Source organism: Hemitrygon akajei, chromosome 10 (assembly GCF_048418815.1).
Source record: "Hemitrygon akajei chromosome 10, sHemAka1.3, whole genome shotgun sequence".
Taxonomy (NCBI): domain Eukaryota; kingdom Metazoa; phylum Chordata; class Chondrichthyes; order Myliobatiformes; family Dasyatidae; genus Hemitrygon; species Hemitrygon akajei.
The window spans coordinates 24,321,531-24,343,725 of NC_133133.1; the positions used below are offsets into that span (position 1 = coordinate 24,321,531).

The window sequence follows — 22,195 nt, forward strand, 5'->3', positions numbered from 1 at the left end:
TGGATCAAACTAGGAATGAATATGTGTGTTGCAGCCCTGGGGATTTTCAGAGTCAATCAAATTTGCAGGGAATTATATCTCATAGATAAAATGAACTAAATAGCAAAAGATAGGGGAAATAAAGAAAAGGGTGAAATGAGTTTCTGGTAGGGAGCAGGATGGATATGACTTTATTATCTCTGTGACTTTACTATACTCTCAAAGAGATAAATTCAGCAAGATTTCAAGCTCTATTTTATTAAAAATTAGTATCATTTATATTACACTCAGAATTTTCCTAGTAAGGTTGATTGAGAACTTAAGAAGCTACTAAGCACAGAGGTTGAGGTTCTAAAGGGTAGTGTTTTAAGTCCAGCATTATCCATACAAGCTCAGTGTTTTCTAACTAGTTCAGCTGTGCACTAGCCGCAACAAAAGAGCTAGTCTTGTGGGGCAGGACACGCTATGCTAACGTGAGAAGAAGTTGATATTGTTATCTAAAATTCTCAACAGCTAAATGAGGAGTATCTTTTTAAAAGAAAATCACAATTTTCAAGCTGGCATACAGCTCTTGGATGTCATATTTTATACATGCATTAATTTTATCTTAAATACATTTTTGTACTGTACAGTGCTTTACCGTCCTTTTTATATTTGAAAGTTAACAATAACCAAACAAACTTTTTTTGGGGAGTTCAAAATTAACACTGATACAGTACATAAGAACATTGCATGGCTGTGTATTACATTAAAAATTGTATTGAGTATTTTGGGACTATCAAACAAATGAACAATAATGGAGTGTGTAAAATATTGGATGGGATGCTATAAATACATTGTAAATGCAGAATAAGTACATATCTGACCAAAAGTGGATTATATTATATACAGAGTTACATACAGTAATACTGAAAATTAATTAACAGAATTACTCTTCTTAGGTTCTTCAACTTACATAAAAAATCAGAAGACTTCAATGAGGATACAGTATTAAAGAGAGTCCTTGTTACAATATGAAGCATGCAGTCCAGCATACAGTTGGGTAAAGAAGGGAAATAATCTCATCTGTTGAAGAGTGCGATGGCCTCCGGATATCTACATGATGCTGATGTTATAAATATGCAGCAAGAACCGCATTGTATTATAATCTTTATGTATCAGAAGTCCTCTGCAACTGAGATGCATTGATCTTTTTCTCAATATTGTCCTGCCCCATAACATCAAATCCTCTCAAGAACTTTGTTTAATTAACGCGCGTTTCTATTAGATCCCTGAAAATGAAGTGGATCCATTCTTTGGAAAAGTTGTACTTTCCTTGTTTTGCTCAAAGGAAAGTTAAAGACAATAGTTTGGGAGTAAACTACTAAGCAGGGAACCTGCTCATTAAATGAAAGTTATTTCATTATCTTCATTCATGTTGCAAAGTTTTTTCTATCCTTATGAAATCAGGCACTTGTTAAAAAGGCTGCTCGATTGGTAAAAACAGTGGAGAGTCTCTGCTGCTGTCTGCCACTCGGCAACAAAGTTTGATGCATGGAGGGAGTCTGACCATCTGCTTCAGACATTCAGGATTTCAAATTCTTCCTCTGATTCAAACATTTTGTCAGCTGGCTCCACAAACTCTGGGAATGACATAAAATACAAAAGCAAAAAAGAAGTGATTAATGTTATAAAGTGAACGTGTGTTTTACTTCACAATATATAAAGAATGAAGAGAAGGCCCTGAAAACTCAGGCTAATAATCAAAAACTATTTGATTCATAGTACCAGGCAATGCAAAAACATGGGATTATTCAATAGCAGTTAAAAATGGTAAGGGACAGTAAACAAGGATGACAAAGGGCCTCAGCCTGAAACATCGACTGTCTATTCTTCTCTATAGCCTGATCTGTCTAGTTCCTCCAGCATTTTGGTCTTCTTAAGTGCACTGGAGAAAGGAACTTGAATTAACCCAATGTACTTTATCAACATCTACTTTTTTAAGCAAGTTTTTGATACAACAAAATAAGAAACAATTTGCTATTATCTGTTGAAAGGACCACAAAAACCCGAACGTAAAATGGTTCAAGGAATTTGAAGGATGCATCATGGGTAAAGCAATTTGTAAGAGGAAAGTCGAGAGAGAAGAGACATGGATAAAGAAGCAAAACGTGAAGAAGATTCTGAAGGAGTGCAGAGTGTTGAGGAACATCTCTTCCAATCCATGGTGGAATAGAGTCATATAGCATGAAACAGGCACCTTGACCCAACTGGACTGTGCCAAGCAAGGTATAAGACTGTTAAACATAGGAGCAGAGTTAGGCCATTTTCTCTTTCAAATTGCTTTCGGTCCACTGGTCCATCGAGTCCGCTCTGCCACTCGATCATAGCTGATTTATTTTCCTTCTCAACCTCATTTTTCTGCCCTTTTTCCCCATAACCTTTAAATATCCATCTAAGCTACTCCCACTTTCCCATGTTTGGCCTGTATCTGTCTCAAGCTTTCCTATCCTTGCAACTGTCTTAAGTGCTTTTAAATGTCTTTAATGTACCTGCCTCGATCACTTCCTCTGGTAGCTCATTCCATATACGGACCACTCTGTTTGAAAAAGTTGCCCCTCTGGTACCTATTTAATTTTCATCTTAAAATGAATCCCTCTAGTTCTTGATTCTCAATCCCTGGAAAAAATACTGTATGTATTCACTGCATCATGATTTTATGCACTAGAAATAATAACAGACAGGAAGGAAAGAGTGCAGTGTGTTTGCTTTGAAAGAAATCCTGGGAAGAAGCCTGAGCTGGTGTGGAATTAGTCCATTGTGAGAGGGGAGGTTGCTGTTGACAAGAGCGAATGACTGAACAGGAACTGGGTGAAAGTCATATTGGGCAGAATGTAGGACAGGACACAACTTTGGCACAGAATGTTGCTAGGGAGTTCAGTAGAAAATATATAACAGATATGATGTTTTTATGTGACAACTGGTTTATTAGATCATAAGACATAGAAACAGAATTAGGCCACTCAGCCCATCGAGTTTGCTCCACGATTTGCTCATGAATGGGGTAAATTAAATAATAAATGTCCGAACAGAGGCCTCACCTGCGCCTGTGGTCTGTACTTCAGGTTTGGTTGCAGGAATGAATGGGGGCCAATGAGCTGGATGCTTCTCGACCAGTTCAAACATCCGGGAACTTTGTGTCTTCAGGATTTCCTATCAATTTGACATTCACATCATTAGGCACAAATTAAACAAAGTCTTCATTTTATAATATAGACTAGATAGATCATTCCACAACTGCAGCTCTGCATGCAGATTTTGTCTCTTGGTTCTGAATCCAAACCAGGGAAAACTGGTAACAGTAAAATCCTTCTCTTGTCTGTTCAGAGTTCTAGGGGCAAAAAGTCCACAGTATACACACAATTTATTTGGCTGTGAGGCCAGTCTCAGAAATGCCGCTGTTGATGACACCAATAAGTATTATTTGTGACTCTTTCCTAAGAATCCTTTCTTAAGTGCCAAACCTCCTTCTGCAAAAGACAATTTGTTTTGGTCTGAGCAAAGAACAAAATAAATACCTACAAGTGCATGTCATATTTGTGGAAGAAGAGCGATGGTTTTCAATCACCAAAAAGATTATGCTGCCTTTAATGTCAGGTGTATATTTTTCCAGAAAGCAAAATGAGCTTAGAAAATGAGAAGTCGAAAAGAAACCGATCTCAAATAATACCAATAACTGAAAATGGACAGCAGGAGTTAAAGGTGGCTGCTTACCACCACTTTCTATAGTCTTAGAGATGAAAAATAAATACTAGCCTCGTTATAAAAAGAGAATAAATAATTTAAAATATGTCTAACTGAAAAACAATAATTTCATACCTTCTGTACGGAATTACACCAGTTTTCAAAATCCCTTTCAGTGTTGCAAAAAAATCCCTGTAATAAGAAGCATATGTCAAGGAAAATAGCATCATACTGTATATACACATACATACGTGTATACACAATCATATACTGTACAAGACATCATGGTCTAAACACCTAAATTATATATTTTAAATAGTGTACTTCAACAGCTGTAGATTTAAAATATGCAATTAAAAGTTAGCAGACTGAATGGTGTGGATGGAAGTGCAGCCTATCATGCTGACAGATACAAGAAGCTGACAGTTTAATCTTCATTTTCAGTATTATTGCCAATGTCCCCTCCTGACACATTTTACACTTAAAGCAGTTTTCCTTAAGCTCACTTGGTGTTGTTAATAAACTCATCCTCTACTGGAAGTGAGGAAAGAAAAGCAAATAAAATGACGAAGAAACCTTAAGCTGATGCTCCTAGTATTTGCCTCAGGAGGTGTGAGGAGAGTCTTTTATTTTGAAGAGTCAATTGAGGCAATTTCTGCTCCCTGCTTTCCCCAAACAGATGAAATCTGTGGCATCACATCACCATCCTAGTCCCCCCATAGCTCAGAACCCCTAACACACAACTTCCTTCAACCCTATAGGTGATGGTATACTAAGCCTTAAAGATGAGTCACACTGCTTGTGAAGAAGCCCTTGTACCTCTGTTAGTCTGAAAATAATACAAAACTCCACATCTATATGCCTGATTACAATGTAGTGACTCTCACCCTTCATAGAAATGGGATAAGGAGAGTCAAGAAGTAAAAAATTTCTGTGAAGACACCCCTAGAGATATAAATGAGAATGTTTACTGCACTCTATGGAAGGTACTGTAAGTAGTCAAATTTGCATTGCTTGAAAGAAGATGAAATAACTACTCTGTCTTTGGCCAGAACCTGTACCAATAATACACACACAAAATGATGGAGGAACTCAGCAGGTTAGGCAGCATCTATGGAAAAAAGTAAACAGTTGACATTTCAGATCCTTCATCAGTCCTGAAGAAAGTCTTGGCCCAAAATGTTGACTGTTTACTCTTTTCCATAGATGCTCCCTGGCCTGCTGAGTTCCTCCAGCATTTTCTAAGAGTTGCTTTGGATTTCCAGCATCTGCAGATTTTTTCCTGTTTGTGCTAAGCCAATAATAGCCATCATAAAACTGAAACTCCTCCCATTTGATTCTAGATTTAAAATCAGGTCCATTTATCCCACATACATCAAAACATACAGGTCACTGTGTTGTTTATGTTAACAACCAACACAAAAGAACCAAAGAACCATAGAACACTACAGCACAGTACAGGTCCTTCAGCCCTCCATGTTGTGCCGACCCATATAATCCTTAAAAAAAGTACTAAACCCACACTACCCCATAACCCTATATTTTTCTTTCATCCATGTGCCTGTCCAAGAGGCTCTTAAATATCCCTAATGTTTTAGCCTCCACCACCATCGCTGGCAAGTCATTCCAGGCACTCACAACCCGCTGTGTAAAAAACTTACCCCTGATGTCTCCTCTAAACTTCTCTCCCTTAATTTTGTACATATGCCCTCTGGTGTTTGCTATTGGTGCCCTGAGAAACAGGTACTGACTATCCACCCTATCTATGCCTCTCATAATTTTGTAGACCTCTATCAAGTCCCCTCTCATTCTTCTACGTTCCAAAGAGAAAAGTCCCAGCTCTGCTAACCTTGCTTCATATGACTTGTTCTCCAAACCAGGCAACATCCTGATAAATCGTCTCTGCACCCTCTCCATAGCTTCCACATCCTTCCTATAATGAGGTGAGGCGACCAGAATTGAACACAATACTCTAAGTGCGGTCTCACCAGAGATTTGTAGAGTTGCAACATGACCTCTCTACTCTTGAACTCAATCTCCCTGTTAATGAAGCCTAGCATCCCATAGGCCTTCTTAACCACCCTAACAACCTGCGCAGTGACCTTGAGGGATGTATGGATTTGAACCCCAAGGTCCCTTTGTTCATCCACACTCTTAAGTAACTGACCATTAATCCTGTACTCAGCCTTCTGGTTTGTCCTTCCAAAATGCATCACCTCACACTTATCCGGGTTGTACTCCATCTGCCATTTTTCTGCCCAACGCAGCCTGTCTATATCCTCTTGTAACCTTCGACAACCTGCAGCTCCATCCACAACTCCTCCAATCTTCGTGTCATCTGCAAACTTACTCACCCATCCTTCCACCTCTACCTCCGAGTCATTTATAAAAATCACAAATAGCAGGTGTCCCAGGACAGATCCCTGCGCCACTCCACTAGTCACCGACCTCCAGGCAGAATACTTTCCTTCCACAACTACCCTCTGCTTTCATCCTTTAAGCCAATTTTTTATCCAAACAGCCAAGGTTCCACTTATCCCATGCCTCATGACTTTCTGGATGAGTCTCTCGTGAGGGACCTTGTCTAATACCTTGCTGAAGTCCATGTAGATCACATCCACTGCCCTACCCTCATCAATTTCTTTTGTTACCTCTTCAAAAAATTCAATCAGGCTTGTGAGGCACGATCTTCCCTTCACAAAGCCATGCTGGGCTTTCTAAATCTAAAGACATGCTGGGGGCAGCCCACAAGTTGCCACACATTCTGGCGCCAATATAGTGTCCCACAATGCTCAACAGAACAATACAAGCAGCAACAAAACAATAGCAAGACAAGCCTTTTTCCTTCCCCCCCACCACCCCCACTCACACACCCACCCACCCATTCACACAAACAGACAGTCCAGGTACTTGTCAGATACATAATGGGAGGTTAAGCAATCCTTCTGAATAAATTCTACAATTTCACTGGACAAAGTGAAGCAATACATTAGTCTACATCTGGGGATATTGACCCTTGATTACCACAAAATTTGCACTTATGTTGCTTATTTATTGAGATACAGCATGGAATAGACCCTTCCAGTCATGCCACCCAGCAATTCCCCGGATTTAATGCTAGCCTAATCATGGGCTAACTTTAAATGACCGATTAACCTACCAACTGGTTCATCTTTGGACTGTGGGAGGAAACCCACACGGTCATGGGGAGAACATAGAAACTCCTTACAGGCTGTAGTGGGAATTGAACCCATGTCCCTGGTACTGTAAAGCGTTGTGCCAACCACCACACTACTGTGCTGCCCCTAGACATGGTTAATGGGGAGTGTCTGTTTGGGAAGAGATCACCCATTTTCAATAAATAGAATTTACTTTAATTGCTTTCTCACTTGCTCTGTGCAAAACTCTTAGACACAAAAGCCTTGCACTGTACTCTATTTGTCAATGTGGAGCAGAGAGTGAGTTCGTAAACAAGGCGGGAGCAGAATATGTTAGAAATGGTGAGGGAGGAGTATTGCGGAAGTGCTGTGGGACAGGTGGCAGAGGAGGAGTGCCAGGGGTAGGGGCTGGCGCGGGTGCAGACACATCCAGCTCTGAGACACCAGGCAAGGTCATTTGATTCCAAACAGTTGGTTTATTGATCATTACAGGATGTCTCTCTGGTGCTTCCCACTCCCTCGCCTCTCCTTTCTACTTTTCCCAACCATGATTCCTCTCTCCCTGCCCCCTTCCCACTCTCAGTCCACAAAAGAGACCCATAACAGAATCAGGTTTGTTATCACTCACAAACATCAAGACTTTTTTTGCAGCAGCAGTACAGCGTAATACATGAAAATTACTACAGTACAGTGCAAAAATCTTAAGGCTTTTGCATAGTACTGTACGTAGCTGCAAAAACTATTCAGTCAGATGACATTGATGTATGACCTAGTGAAAAAAAGATAAAATTTATATCTAAAAATCAGAACAACATGAAGCAAATGTTCAAAAGTTTTGGCTGGACGGATATTATTATTCTGTGTTGGGTTATTTGGCGAATGTGCAGAGAAAGAAAGGAGGAAAGAAAATTTGGTGCAAGATATTTTAATGCAAGATAAAAATCAGTGGGTGAGTGCTGACTTACACTTCTTAGCAGATGGTGTGCCATGAATTTAGTAGATGTAAAACAGTGGCAAACTCTATGTTAATTTATAAAATATATCAATCTGATGAAAATGAGATACTAGATCAAATTTTACAAACGCCACAGAAACAAGAAACACAATGAGGATCTTGATAAGGTGATTCGGGATAAATCATTTCCACTGGTCAGCATATTGATAACTAGGGTGCTTATATTTAAGATGATTGTAAGAGAAATATACTGAGATTAAAAATATTTTGACAAGGAGGGCTGTTAGAATGCTTCATCCCATCTCAGGAATAATAAGGCAATAAATAATTTTTCTCGAGTTTATAAGGAAATGGAAGAGAACTGGACCACGTATCTAGTGAGAGTGTCCAGTCACATGATATCAAATAACAACCCTCTGCACCAAAATATTCTACAATGCCCTGTAATGCAATTCCTGTAATTCGATATCAATTACCCGTGTAGGTCAGGATTCTGGTCAATCTGTTACAACAATCCGTGGCTGGTACAGTAGTCTAGTGGTTAGCGTGATACTATTACAGTGCTAGTGACACGGGTTCAATTCTGCTGCTGTCTGACCATGTGGGTTTCCCTCTGGGTGCTCCAGTTCCCTCCCACATTCCAAAGATGTGTGGGTTAGTAGGTAAGTGAGTGGCTTGTTGATACCATGCTGCAGCTCTAAGATAAATAAAAATTCAAAGGTTTACAGGGAAAATAAAACTCTGCCCAGAAATGAAACCCCTCTTCAACCGTAGCTTGTAAAATTTTTGCCCAACAATACTCTCTGAAACTCTGAGTGACACATTGTGAGAAATCTCTGTCTTCATGCATGGTGCATCTATGTAGGCTCTATGCTACTGGCAATCTTTAAGATGTACTATAAAAATTCAATGATCCTAGAATATAAGGAAAGATTGAATAGGTTAGAACTTTTATCCCCTCAGAACATAGAAGATTGGGGGGAGATTTGACAGAGGTATATAAAATTATGAGGGGCCCAGGCAAGCAGGCTGTTTCCACAGAGGCTGAGTGAAACTACAACTAGAGGTCATGGGTTAAGGGTGAAAAGTGAAATGTTTAAGGGGAACATGTGGGGCAGCTTCTTCACTCAGAGGTTGGTGAGAGTGGGGGGCGCACTGCTAGTGGAGGTGGTTTTGATTTCCACATTTAAGTTGAGAAGTTTGGATAGGTACATGGATGGAAGGGGTTTGGAGGGATATGGACCAGGTGCAAGTCAATGGGACAGGCAGCTTAAATAGTTCAGCATTGACTAGGTGGGCTGAAGGACCTGCTTCTGCGCTGAAGTTTTCTATGACTCCATTTCATTGACATTAATTTGCCATTTAATACTGTAATAGGTTATAATTTTGTCAGTAGATGGTGCTATTGTACTTTCTGAAATAAATTGTGTTACTTATTCAAAGATTGGAGCACTGTCCAGTACCTCACAAAGAATTGTAATCATTTGTCTCTTCCTCTTTAACACTGTGTTTCTGCTTTACTGTCAGAGCTACAAAGGATCTGAAGCTGGAGAATACAAGGAAAAGGAGACACAAGAGACTGCAATTGCTGGAGTCTGGGACAACAAACAAACTGCTGGAGGAAGTTAGTAGGTTCAGACAGCATCAGTGGAGGAAAATGATCAGTTGACGTTTCAGGTTGAGAAAGAAAATAGGAGCAGGAGAAGGCCAATAGGCCTCTCAGGCCTGCCCTGCTATTCAATATGATAATGGACGATATATGCCTTCCTCTGCTCCTCTTTTGTGCCAGTTCCCAAAAAAACCCTTAATTTCTTGATCTTTCAAATATTTAGATATCTTCACCTTAGATCTGATCATCTTGCTTCCACCACTTTGGGGCAGAGAATCCCAGAGGTTCACTACCTTTGTCAGAAGAAATTTTAACACAGCTCAGATTTTCATTTTGTTGCAGAAACGTTACAGTGGTTGAGCCAAAGGTCTTGCTTCATTTGACCCATCCAAGTACTTCTTATGTGAATGGTAGAGAAACCTATGTTCCAACTCATTGACACCAACTATTTGCATTAAATGTGTAACACAAAAACTAAACAAGCACACATTGTGAGTCTGGTCACTCCAAGACCTTAAGATATAGGAGCAGAACTTGGCTCATTGAGTCTTCTCTGCCATTTCATTATGGCTGACCCAATTTTCCTCTTAGCCCCAATCTCCTGCTTTCTCCCCATATCTCTTCATGCCCTGACCAATCAAGAATATATTAACCTTTGCCTTAAATATAGATAAAGCTGCCTGTGGCAAAGAACTCCACAGATTAACCACTCTCTGGCTAAAGAAATCTCTCCTCATCTCCATTCTGAAAGGACTCCTCTCAATTCTGAGGCTGTGTCATCTGGTCTTGGACTCTCCCACCACAGGAAACATCCCCTCCACATCGACTCTATCAAGGGCTTTCAGCATTCAATAGGTTTCAATGAAGTCACCCCTCATTCTTCTGAATTTCAATGAATTCAGAAGGTTCAGACCCATCAGACACTCTTCATATGACAAGCCATTCAATCCTGGAATCATTCTCATGAATCTCCTCATATATGAATATTTGTGGTTGAAAGAGCAAAGAAAGGATGAGATTGCATCACTCACTAAAGCTACTGAAGGGTCAAGATGTGTAATTTTCATACGACGTGGCGTTCGGTGGCAATGATAGCTATAGTCATCCAGACTTCCATCATCCTCTGTGTCTACTGCAGGTTGAGTTGTATGGGGGTCCAGATAGATTAATTCATCTCCTATACAGATGGCAAAACATATTTCAGTCATTGATATTCAGTGTAGCACCAGAATAAATAAAATTTAATCGAATGTTCAATACAAATCCTCTAAATGAGAATTTCTTATGCATATGCACACAAGCAATTATACTGACGTCTGTCTTACAATATTATATTAACATCATAGTATTCAATATCATTGTAAAATGGTATATTAAAATCAGTACAATTTATTTGGTACAAATTACAGACTGGCTATCCGACATGAGCCCAAAACAACCCAACTATATATGACAAGCTCAGGGTATCAAATAAAATTTCTCAGGTGTATGTAGAATTATACTGGGTCAGATAGAAGTATTAAAATTATAATATAAACAGAATAAATAGAGAGAAACTTTTCTCTTCAGCAAGAATGCCAAAAAGCAGGGGACAGAGGATGAAGGTAATTGACAAAAAGAACCAAAATTAATAGGATGCTTTTTTAAAAAAAAACAAAGAGTGGTTAGGTCCAGAATGAGCTGCAAGGGCAGTAGTCGAGGAAGATTCAATTCTAGCATTCAGTTGGGAACGGGACAGGTTTTTGAATGGAAAGAACTTGTAGGGCGGAGGGTGAATGTTCCCAACTGGTCAGATCTAACATATATCCAATATGGGCCAAATAGGTTAGCAACTTCCTTCCATGAGGGAACCATTTCATGAACTCTTCATTACTTCTTAAAAATTACAGCACTGTTCAGTGTTAGAGTGGGGATTTATCTGTTGGCATGTTAAAGTCTGCAGAGGAGCATTTAATGGTCAATCCCTTTAATGAGAAGTTTATGAACAGGCTTCTCTGTGGCTTCGTCATGACTCCAGCCTTACAGCCTGATTCTGAAATCCATCATGGCTTCACCTCCAGATCTGGAGCTAATAGGTGAGCAATAGGCCATATACAAGGTGGCAGGTAGGAATACCACCCACTGTACAGGGAGACTGGCTCTGAGGTAGTCCTGGTCCTGGCCCCTCTCTCCTTGACAATAAAGGGAAGGCTGGGGCAGATATGGAGATCAACGAGAAAACAATCAGTATTTTTAGTATTTCTACCATCCATGCGTAAAATGTACTTCAGTGAACTAGCAGAATTTAGTGATTGCAATGCTAAAATGTATCATAAACAACAGTTTGGATGATGAAGTGAGTTTATAACTTACAAGGTAGGGTTTCAGAAGAAAAGATTGCTTTAATGTACAAAAATATGTGGAAGGTTAAGGTAGTCAAAACCAGAATCACCAAGCATGAAACATCTTTCTGGGTAACGAAGCAGGTTTGTTAAATGACCTTAGACTAACAGTTCCCCTTAGGTGCACTGTGGTGTTGGGTGCACTATGTGTTGTGGGTGCACCGTGGTACAGAAAAACATTGTTTCGTTTGGTTGGGTATATGTTCAGTCAGATGTCAATAAACCTGAACTTGAACTTGAAAGTTGCAGTCATAATATGCCAGAATTTCATAACCAGTTTGAGAGGGAGAAGTTTGTGTAACAAATCATCTGTGCTAATGTTAAATAAAGGGAATTACTGTGGAATGAGACAGCTTAGGCTTAAATGGACTGGGTTGAAAGATCAGTAGATAAGCTGTGGCAGACATTTAAAGAAGAAATTCATGGTACTCAGCAAAAATACAGGTCAGTTAGAAGGAAATCTCCCTAATTGATTAGCCATTGTTTGTTCATCCACCTCCTCGTTCTATAGAAAGGACAAACCAACAGCAAGTAATAAGGGATAATCTAAAGCTGTGAATGTAAGGCAATATCACAAGGGGTCAGAAACATCATGAACAATCCCACACACCCTCTCATGGACGGTTTGTCCCACTTCCATCAGGGAGGAGGTTATGCTGCATCCACGCCAGGACCACTAGACCCAAAAACATGTACTTTCCCCAAGCAGTAAGGATGATCAACACCTCCACCATTACATCATTAGTTCCTGGAAGTCACCTTATTTACAGTCTAGTGTCATTTTATGGATATACAATCAATGTATAAGCTATCATATATATTTATATTTATTGTGTTTTTTATTATTATTGTGTTCTTTATCTTTTGCGTTGCAATGGATCTGGAATAACAATAATGTTTTTCTCCTTTACAGTGTACAGAAAATGACATTAAACAATCTTTAATCTTAAAAAAAATAAGCAGAAGTTCCAAAGAGTGGGATAATTTCAGAATCTAGCCTAAGAAAAATCAGTTGAAGGGACAAAAAGTAAACTTTTAAGAGCAACCAAGAGGGAAATATAAAAACTGATCATAAAAGTTTCTTCAGGCATTTAAAAAGGAAGACAGAGGTCCAACTGAATATTGGTCTGCTGGATAATTAATTTCGGGAAATAACTATTGGGAACAAGGAAATAGCAGAAGAGTTACACTGATATTTTGCATTAGCCTTAACAGTAAAAGATACCATGATCATGTCATTAGTACTGAATAATGCTGGGCAGGAACTAAATACCATCATTATAACAAGAGAATTGGAATTCAACCAACTAAGGAGGCTGAAAGGCCAAAAGGTTTCCTTGCCCAGGTGGCCTGCATCCTCACATCCTGAAATAAGTGAGATAATGGATGCCAAATTATTGGAGTTTTATTGCCATTTAATTGGATAAAGAATGCAGAAATACGCAGAATAAAAAGATTTAGAAGTTCTTGTGCATGAAACTCTGAAAACTGGCATACAATTGCTACAGGAAAATGTTCCTTTTTATAAGGGGGTTGGAGTATAAAGGCAGAGAAATCTTATGGCAACTGCACAAGATCAGTGATTTCAGAAAAGATATTTTATTTTAGGTAACACACACAAAACGCTGGAGGAACTCAGCAAGTCAGGCAGCCTCTATTCAGGGAAATAAACAGTCAATGTTTCAGACCAAGATCATTCATCAGGACTTCAGCATTTTGAGTGTGTTGCTCGTGATTTCCAGGATCTGCAGAATCTCTGTTGTCTCTTATTTCATTGTAGGTAGTCCAGATGAGGTTCACCAGGATGATAGCAGGCAGATGGTGTTGGTGACATATGGTGGCGTTCTGCAGGCAGCTAGCAGAACTAAAAGCCCTTCCACTAAATATACTTTCTCTGGACTACAATCACTACATTCTGCAGACTGTAGTTTCCCTTTGGGAGTTGTACTTTTGAAATGTCAGGACAATCTGACATTTTTGCAGTATCCTGAAGGGTACAGTGAACCGGGCTCTTGAGAATGGGGGTATGGCAGTGGCGGCCATTGCTGGAGCAGACTTCGGGTTGGATTGAAGTGGTGGATTGAAAAACAAACTGATGCTTAGCTGATTTAAGCACTGAGCTAGAGTTAAAAAATTAAGGCGTCGAGGCTGAAGAGAAAGGACTCCTTGAGGCTTTACTTGCCTCAGTGCTGAACTGACTTTGCAGCTGTGGCCTGCAGCCACCAGGCTCCTCAGGGCTGAGCTGACTCCATGGCTGTGGACTCTGCGGTTCATGTTCTGTGTATCACTTGTCTACTTTTCTCACTGTTTTCATGAATTGTTCTTACTTCGCACATTGAATGTTTGACGGTCTTTGTTATGTGGGGTCTTTCATGTATTCTATTGTGTTTCTTTGTTTTGTGACTGTCTGCAAGCAGATGAATCTCAAGATCATACACGGTATACAGACTTTGACAATAAATATACTTTGAGCTTTTTGAACTTTGAACTTTGGAAAGATGAAGCTTGGAAAGGTTGTACCCTACACATTGGTGTTTGGAAGAATGAGAGACAATTCTATTGAAAGTTTTAAGATTCTTAGGGAACTGAGCACAATAAACACAGAGATGATATTTCCTTTTAGGAATAATCCAGAAAGAAAGGGCAGAGTCTGAGATATCCAATTAAGATAGTGATGAGGAAGAATTTTCTCTCTCAGGGTTCAGTCATTGGAAGAATGTTGTATCAGCCATGATCCTACTGTATGGTTCAGGGAGCTGAAAGCCTGCTCCTGTTCCTGCTACTTACTGCTTGGTCTCAAGGTCCAAAGAGAAAGCCAAACCTAAAATTTACTACAAATAGGAAAAAAAAAGGCTCAGCAAGGTAGCAAAGCAAATAGTATCGCACTACAACAGCACCAGTGACCCGGGTTCAATTCCACAGCTGTCTGCTGGAAGCTTGCATGTGTCCCCCCGGGTCGTCCTGTTTCCTCACACATTCCAATCAGGTGTAATTGGGCAGCGCAGCTCATCGGGCCAGAAGGCCCTGTTACCTTGCTGCAATTCTGAATAAAAAATAAATTATTGCTGTTAAAGGACAGAGCCGAGATGAAAAATATCATTCATAATCAAATTCAACCAGATTAATATTAACAGGAAATGTCTAATTAGAAACAACTTGCATGATAGATCCTGGCTATTTGACCTCAGCTGACAGGACCCAACTGCATGTGCCTGGTTTAGATTTTGTCAATTTTGTAAGTCTTCAGGTTTGGATCAGTTTAGGATTGGTGGGGCTTGGACTGTGTTTAAATTTATTAATGCGATAATTAAACTGTACTTCTGCTGTTCCCAGCCCACTTATTAGCTTGATGGGCTTTCTGATACCACTATACTAGCAGAGTCATGGGATTAAGCCTGCCACAATTTTAAAATAACTTCCAAGATCTCTGTTACTCTTTTGGCACGAACTCTTAATTAGATATATTCGGTCAAGGAATATGCCAGTAACCACAGTTCCACTGAACGGAATAATTTAATTGTCATGTTAAATTTAACTCCAGAGGCGGTTTGAACACTTGCTAATTAGAATACAAAGCAGCAGTTCAGCGTTTCAAGATGGATAGCTGGCCCAATGAAGAAATAGCAAGGTTAACTGATTTGCAAGGAAAACTTTTTAAATTAATTTAACAGAATTTGTTAGTATAATTAACAATTTTGGACTAGGTTATAATCCACATCAAAGAAGCATTGCTGTATGAGCTCCTTTTGATCTGCATTTTATAAATGACCCAAAAAAAAAAGATGAATAACGGAAGCCATGGAGCATGTGGAAGATAAATACCAAATGAAGAGAAAGTATAAAAATCTAAAAACACCCAAGACGATGAACTGAAGAAAAAAAAATGTAAAAACATTGATTTTCGACACTCTTTTAGATGTGAAACATCATTAAAAATACAATACTGAGCAAGTAGGTTAAGTGCATAGCAAAAACAAGCAAGCTCAAATTAAATCAATGTTAACTGATTAAAACATTAAAAACAATAAAAATGAAACCTACACAAAACCTGAAGGGATGATTATTTTTAAACAAAATTACAGGGAGTCAGTAACATCTGTGGCTGAACTGACTTCCCCATCAATGCGGGTCCAAGTCCAGCCACTTGAACACAAATACACTGCCAGTTTAGTACAATGCTGAGAGAAAGCTGTACCATTAGAAACGTCTTCTTTAGAATGAGATATTCATTTGAAGCCCATTCTCTTCTCTTAAGTGGGCATAAAAAGCCCTTGCTGGACTCTGAGGTCCATATTGTATGTGTTCCCCGATGCTGGTTACTCTTTTTTTAAAAACGCTGTTTTTGAATGGTTTGATGCAGACTGGGGCTCTCTGGTGAAGAATGGTCCCATAGCCTGCATGGAGTAGTGGTGCAGCACTGAACTGAGCTAAGCTGCCTGCCACTGGATTCCTAGTTTGATGACTGACATTCTGCGTGCTGTTCACCCAGTTTTTGCCATTTGCGCAATTTGTTCCTTTGTTTGGGTGTTGGGTGTTTGATGTTTTCTTGAATGGGTTCCACGGAGCTTTTTGTTTTGTGGTTGCCTGCGGGAGGACAAATCTCAGAGTTGTACTTTGTATATGTACTTTGATAATAAATATATTTTGAATCTTTCCTCTGCTGATCCCTCGATAAGGACTGGTGCATGTTCCCTTGACTTCCCCTTCCTGAAATCCTCAATCTATTCCTTGGTCCTACTGACACTGAGTGCAAGATTGTTCTTGTGACACCACTCAACCAGCTTATCTATTTCCTGTATGCCTCCTCATCACCATCTGATATTCTGCCAGCAATAGTTGTGTCATCAGCAAATTTGCAGATGGCATTTGAGATGTGCCTAGCCACAAAGTCATGGGTGTAGAGGGCTAAGCACGCATCCTTGAGGTGCACCAGTGTTGATTGTCAGTAAGGATGAGACATTATTTCCGAACCATATTGACTGTGGCCACCTGAAGAGGAAGGCAAGGATCGAGTTGCAGGAGGAGGTACAAAGGTCCAGGTTTTGGAGTTTATTGATTAGAACTGAGGGGATGATTGTGTTGAATGCTTAGCTGCAATTAATAAGCAGCAGCCTGATGTAGGCTATTGTCTAGATGATCCAAGGCTGGCTGGAGAGCCAATGAGATTGCATCCATTGTAGATCTATTTTAGTGATAGGCAAATTGCAGCCAGTCCAGATCCTTGCCTAGGCAGGAGTTTATTTATTAAATTTATTACCAAGGTACATACACGTCACCACATACAAACCAGAGATTCATTTTCTTACAGACATAAATAACCATGATAGAATCAATGAAAGACAGCAACAACTTGGGTGTTCAACCATTGTGCAAAAGACTATGAAAGTGAGTCCGTAGATTGTGGGAACAGTTCAGTGATGAGGCATGTGAAGTTGAGTGAAATCATCCCTTCTCATTCAAGAGTCTGATGATTGAGGGGTAGTAACTGTTCCTGAACCTGATGGTGTGAGTCCTGAGGCTCCTGTACCTTCTTCCTGATGGCAGCAGTGAGAAGAGAGTATCACCTGGATGATGGGGGTCCCTGATGATGGATGCTGCTTTCCTCAGTGTAGATGTGCTCAATGGTAGGGAGGGCTTTACCCATTTTACCCATGATGTACAGGACTGTATCCACTTTTTGTAAGATTTTCCATTCAAGGGCATTGGTGTTTTCATACAAGGCTCTGATGCAGCCACTCCATATACTCTCTACCCCACATCTATAGAAGTTTGCCAAAGTTTTAGATGTCATAACAAATCTTCGCAAACTTCTAAGAAAGCAGAGGTGTTACCATGTTTTCTTCGCTATTGCACTTGCGTGCTGGGCTAAGGACAGGTCCTCTGAAATGACAGCACCAAGAATTTTAAAGTTGCTGCCCCTCTCCACCTCTGATCCTCCAATGAGGGCTGGCTCATGGTTTCCTTCTCCTGAAGTCAATAATCAGCTCCCATCTTGCTGACACTGAGTAAGAGGGTGTTGTTGTAGCACAACTCAACCAGATTTTCCATCTCCCTCCTATATGGTGATTGATCGCTACCTTTGGTTCAGCCTACGACAGTGGTGTCATCAGCAAACTGGAATATGGTATTGGAGCAAAGCTTAGCCATACAGTCATAAGTGTAAAGCAAACAGAGCAAGGGACTAACCACACAGCCTTGTGGTGCACCTGTGCTGATGGAGATCGTGGAGGAGATGTTGTTGCCAAACCAAACCGACTTGAGTTGATTCTGGTCATAACCAATCTCTCAAAGCACTTCATCACAGTAGATGTGCATGCAACTGGGTGATAGTTGTTGAGGCAGCTCACCCCCCTCTTCTTGAGTACTGGTATGATTGTCACAGTTTTGAAGCAGATGGGATCCTCCAACTGCAGCAGTGATAGATTGAAGATGTTCTTGAACACTCCCACCAGTTGGCTGGGTTAGCTCTTCTAGTGCCTGTCTGACCCATTGTTTTAACCCCAACCTAATCACAGGACAATTTACAATGTCTAATCAGTACATCTTTAAACTGTGGGAGGAAACCAGAGCACTTGGAGGAAACATATACACAAGGGAAGGAACAAACAAACTTGCTTGCAGATGTCACTGGAATTCAGATGCCCCGTGCTATGAAAGTATCGTGATAACTGTTCAATTCTATTTTCAAAATTTGCAATACTTTGCAAAAGTTTCTCTCTTTTCTCGCAAATGGATCTGATCTGCTGATAAGTAATTACAATATTTACATATTTGGCAGTATTCAACATTATTAAGTAGTGTATCCAACACGTCCAGCAGACAACAGGGTGCAAGAATTCTGTTCATTATTAAAACTCCATGTACTTACCAAGAAATCCTATAAAATAATAAGCATTGTTTGGTTTTCCACCTAAAACTCCTAAAGACTGAGGCATCTTAAAACACTCCTGGAACAGAAAAGAAATCAGGATTTAAAATTAAACAAATTGGTTACAAGAACAGAACACTAAGATTTTAGAACTGATAATACAGGAATAAACAAAAATAGTACAAAAAAATCTGAGATAAAATGCTGGGCGTATAAAAAAGGTCTGTGAAACTACAGCAGGCCTTTTAAAACTAAAAAATTAATCTTTGTAGGTATACACTGCTCCTTAGAACAATACCGTTATCCCACACAGTTGGTTAAAATGAACTATCATGAAGGCAGAAAATTCAGAAGTAAGTGTTGACTGAATGATGGGTTACAAAGTTCTGTGTTTTATGTTGAGGAGGTCAGTAACTGTTCCAAAACAGTAGCTGGGCAATCAACCATATTGCAACCCACCTGCAGCTCCAGCTGAGCTTCACCCTCTTTCTGTCTGTTATGGTCACGTCTTATTTTAAAAACATCGCATAGATGCTTTTAGAACTAGTAAACATTAAATTCAAGAGAATTCCTGACAAAGCCCTTTAGAAAGCATGATGGATTTAAACTTGCCTTTAACGCGTTGATGTAAACGGGATTGATGTGGTTTATTCCCATACGGAGAGGTATAATCAGTAAAAGTGGTTTCCAGTCCTTACGGTGCGCAGACACAGTCTGGGTTTTGGGCACATCACCGCTGTACAGAGAGGTATCAGTTTGTAACCTGCAATTCTCAGACCAATGTTTGCACAGTTTTTCTGAAACAATTTTGAAAATAAAAAAAATTAAGAAATGTGCAAATTTAAAGCAGTAATCATTGGAGAATATAAGGGAAAGGTATAAAATATACCACTTCTTCGAGCATCAGTGCCAAAACATTCATTTTCTTAAAAGTGGATGGATCACTGAACATTAATATGATACTTTAATAAAACTTTCTTTGTCCTTTCATATTGAGGAGTTTTTAATGTTAGAATAGTCAAAGAAATTTAAGGGACAAGGAAGCACTACCAGAAAGGATCCAGGAGAAAGAAATGAAGTAGATTAATACGATTCAAGGAGGAATTAGAAAAAGTGTATGTAACCCCTGGGTCACCTCAGGCATCGCTCAAACTCGTTCTAGTCTAGGGGGAGCAGCCTTCGGCCCCGCCAAACTGGGTAATCAGCTGGTGTTGATGCTGTGTGATGTCCCCGCCTCGCCCAAAAACAGACAGTACACCTTATGCGATTAAATGAGTACAATTTATAAAGAGTACTATAACTAAGCGATTACTAACGATACAGTATATATGAATAAGAGAAAAAAAAGAAAAGGCGCCAAACTTATCAAAGTCCAAACCACTTCGTGCACAATCGTTGGAGCTCAATTACTGAAGTCTTCTGGTATTCGATCCCCTCCGAACTCCTCGACCCGCCTCCTGGGACCCCCAAGGTGGTCGACCAGACGCTCCACACTCCTCTGTCTCCGTCTCCTCTCCTCACCGAAAACCTTGGGCCGGGGACCCCCGCTCGGGGTCCGTACCGTCGCCCAGCTTCCAGCACCCCGTCCTCTCTCTCTCACCCCATCGCGCCGACTCCCCAAAACCCCCACCAACAATCAGTTTATAGTCCCAAACAAGCTTCCAGCACTTATCATAACAAAGACACTAGCTTTCCTACTATTAACACAGGCGCCAGCATTCCTACTTTTAACAAAACAAAGACGCCATTTTGTTTACATACACAGTAACAAAGAAAAAGAAAAAAAACCCCCGTTACACTCTCCCCCCACCAAATAAAAGTCATGTCCTCATGACTATTAGATAACTCGTCACCTTTCCTGCCAACACACCATAACCCAAACACCAGCAGTGACATCTCCTCCCCACACAGTAAACCTCACGCCCTGTTCCTTAGGCGCTATATAGGCCAACTATCTGGGCGTTCCCAAACCCTTCTGAGACCTCCGTACCCCCCTCACCTAAACCCTTAGGCTAGGACACAGCTGAGGATACCTTGGGTCCACTACCAACTCCTCTTTCAATCTCTCACTCATACCCCACACTGCACACAGCTAACCCTCCCCACTACACCTGACTCAGTGGAAGAAGGGCCAAAGGTCTCTTCCTCAATCGAGGGAAAGTCAGCAAAAGGCAGCATGTACCACACATCCAGCACATCAGCCTTTGAATCCGTATTCTTCCTCATTTCTTCGATCGGTAGCTGCTGTCTGATCTTCTCCAAACGGAAACACGTGGCCTGCACTGCTCCTGCAGTCTCTTCAGCCTCCTGCAATTGAGATTATCATCTTCTCTGGCCCCTGGCTCAGCAGTTCTGACTCCTGCATCCCGACCATCTCAATCTGGAATGCAGTTACTCCAACAGCTTCTTCCACCCCGACCTGAAAAGCAGCAGTTAAAGATTGGTCACCCTCCAGTTCAGTATTCACTGCACTTCTCTCCAGCTTTTTTTCTCCTCATGACTTCTTCCAGATCAACCTTCAGGTTTTGCACTTCATTTGAACTGTCAATGGTCATCTTCAGGTTCCCTTCAAGCTACCGCTTCCCCCTTCCGAGATTTGTCCGCAATTTCTTCACCTCCGCAAACTCCCTTCTCCAGGCTCTCAGTTTGCTGTGGCCCTTAGTCAAACAACTTTCTTCGTTCTCTCCAACTTGTAAGTCTTTCAAATGGTTCCAGATCACTCTCTCCGCTCTCTCAGTCTTCATTTCAAACTTGATTCCGTAGAGACAACTCTGGCACGTGTCCAGAAAACACTTTAACTCTGTAGTTCTCAGCCGCTCCTGCAACGACCTCACTTCATATTCTCCTGAGGCAAATCCAAATACCAGGAGATCATCCACATACGTCAAAATTCCAAACGCCTCCACACCCCATGGTCTTCCACATGCCCTGCAGGAAGGTTGCAAGGGCTCCGGAGATACCCTGTGGTATCTTTTCGGACCGGAAAGACTCCTAGGAAACTTAACCGCCGTCTTCTCCTTGGCGGCCTCACTCATCGGGATCTGGCAACATCCACTCCTCAGATCCAGCACCTTAAACCTCTTCGCACTACTCAGATAGGCCATCGCCTCTACGGCCCAATATAATCCACACACACGCTGCCTACGTCTGCCACGCTGTAGGGGCCAGTCGCCACAACCTCTGCCTCACCGAGGTGTCTTCAGCAGTCAACTCCCCTCCCTGGTGGTATTTCGCAGCGTCCACTAAGAGGGTCTCACCCTCAGATACTCCTCCAGGCCATACCACCACCGGCTCTCGTTGGAATTCGGTATTGGCCCAATGCTGCTACACACGTCCGCACAAGCAGCTCGAAACTCTGGGTGCATCGATAATGCCTCCAAACAGCTCTCACCAGCCTCCTCCGGGCAGGCCCCCAAGCGCACCAACAGGATATTGGTTCTCTCCATAACCGAAACGCTGCCCGTCTCAACAGGGTCCGGACACATCAGCATTAACGATTCACGAACCTCAGTCACCTCCACA

General features: G+C 40.9%; 1 protein-coding gene across 1 annotated transcript in view; it reads right to left on the reverse strand.

Annotated features, from left to right (window-relative positions):
- Positions 1 to 217: 217 nt before the first annotated feature.
- The window catches only part of atg4a (autophagy related 4A, cysteine peptidase), a 51,601-nt gene continuing 29,623 nt past the window's right edge, over positions 218 to 22,195 (reverse strand). Inside the window, exons 8-13 of the mRNA XM_073057914.1 lie at positions 19,286 to 19,470; positions 18,674 to 18,752; positions 10,456 to 10,601; positions 3,838 to 3,894; positions 3,060 to 3,171; positions 218 to 1,601 (exon numbers count right to left, since the gene is read on the reverse strand). Coding sequence (XP_072914015.1) covers positions 1,537 to 1,601; positions 3,060 to 3,171; positions 3,838 to 3,894; positions 10,456 to 10,601; positions 18,674 to 18,752; positions 19,286 to 19,470 — 644 coding nt within the window. The 3' untranslated portion in view covers positions 218 to 1,536. The remainder of the gene's footprint in view (positions 1,602 to 3,059; positions 3,172 to 3,837; positions 3,895 to 10,455; positions 10,602 to 18,673; positions 18,753 to 19,285; positions 19,471 to 22,195) is intronic.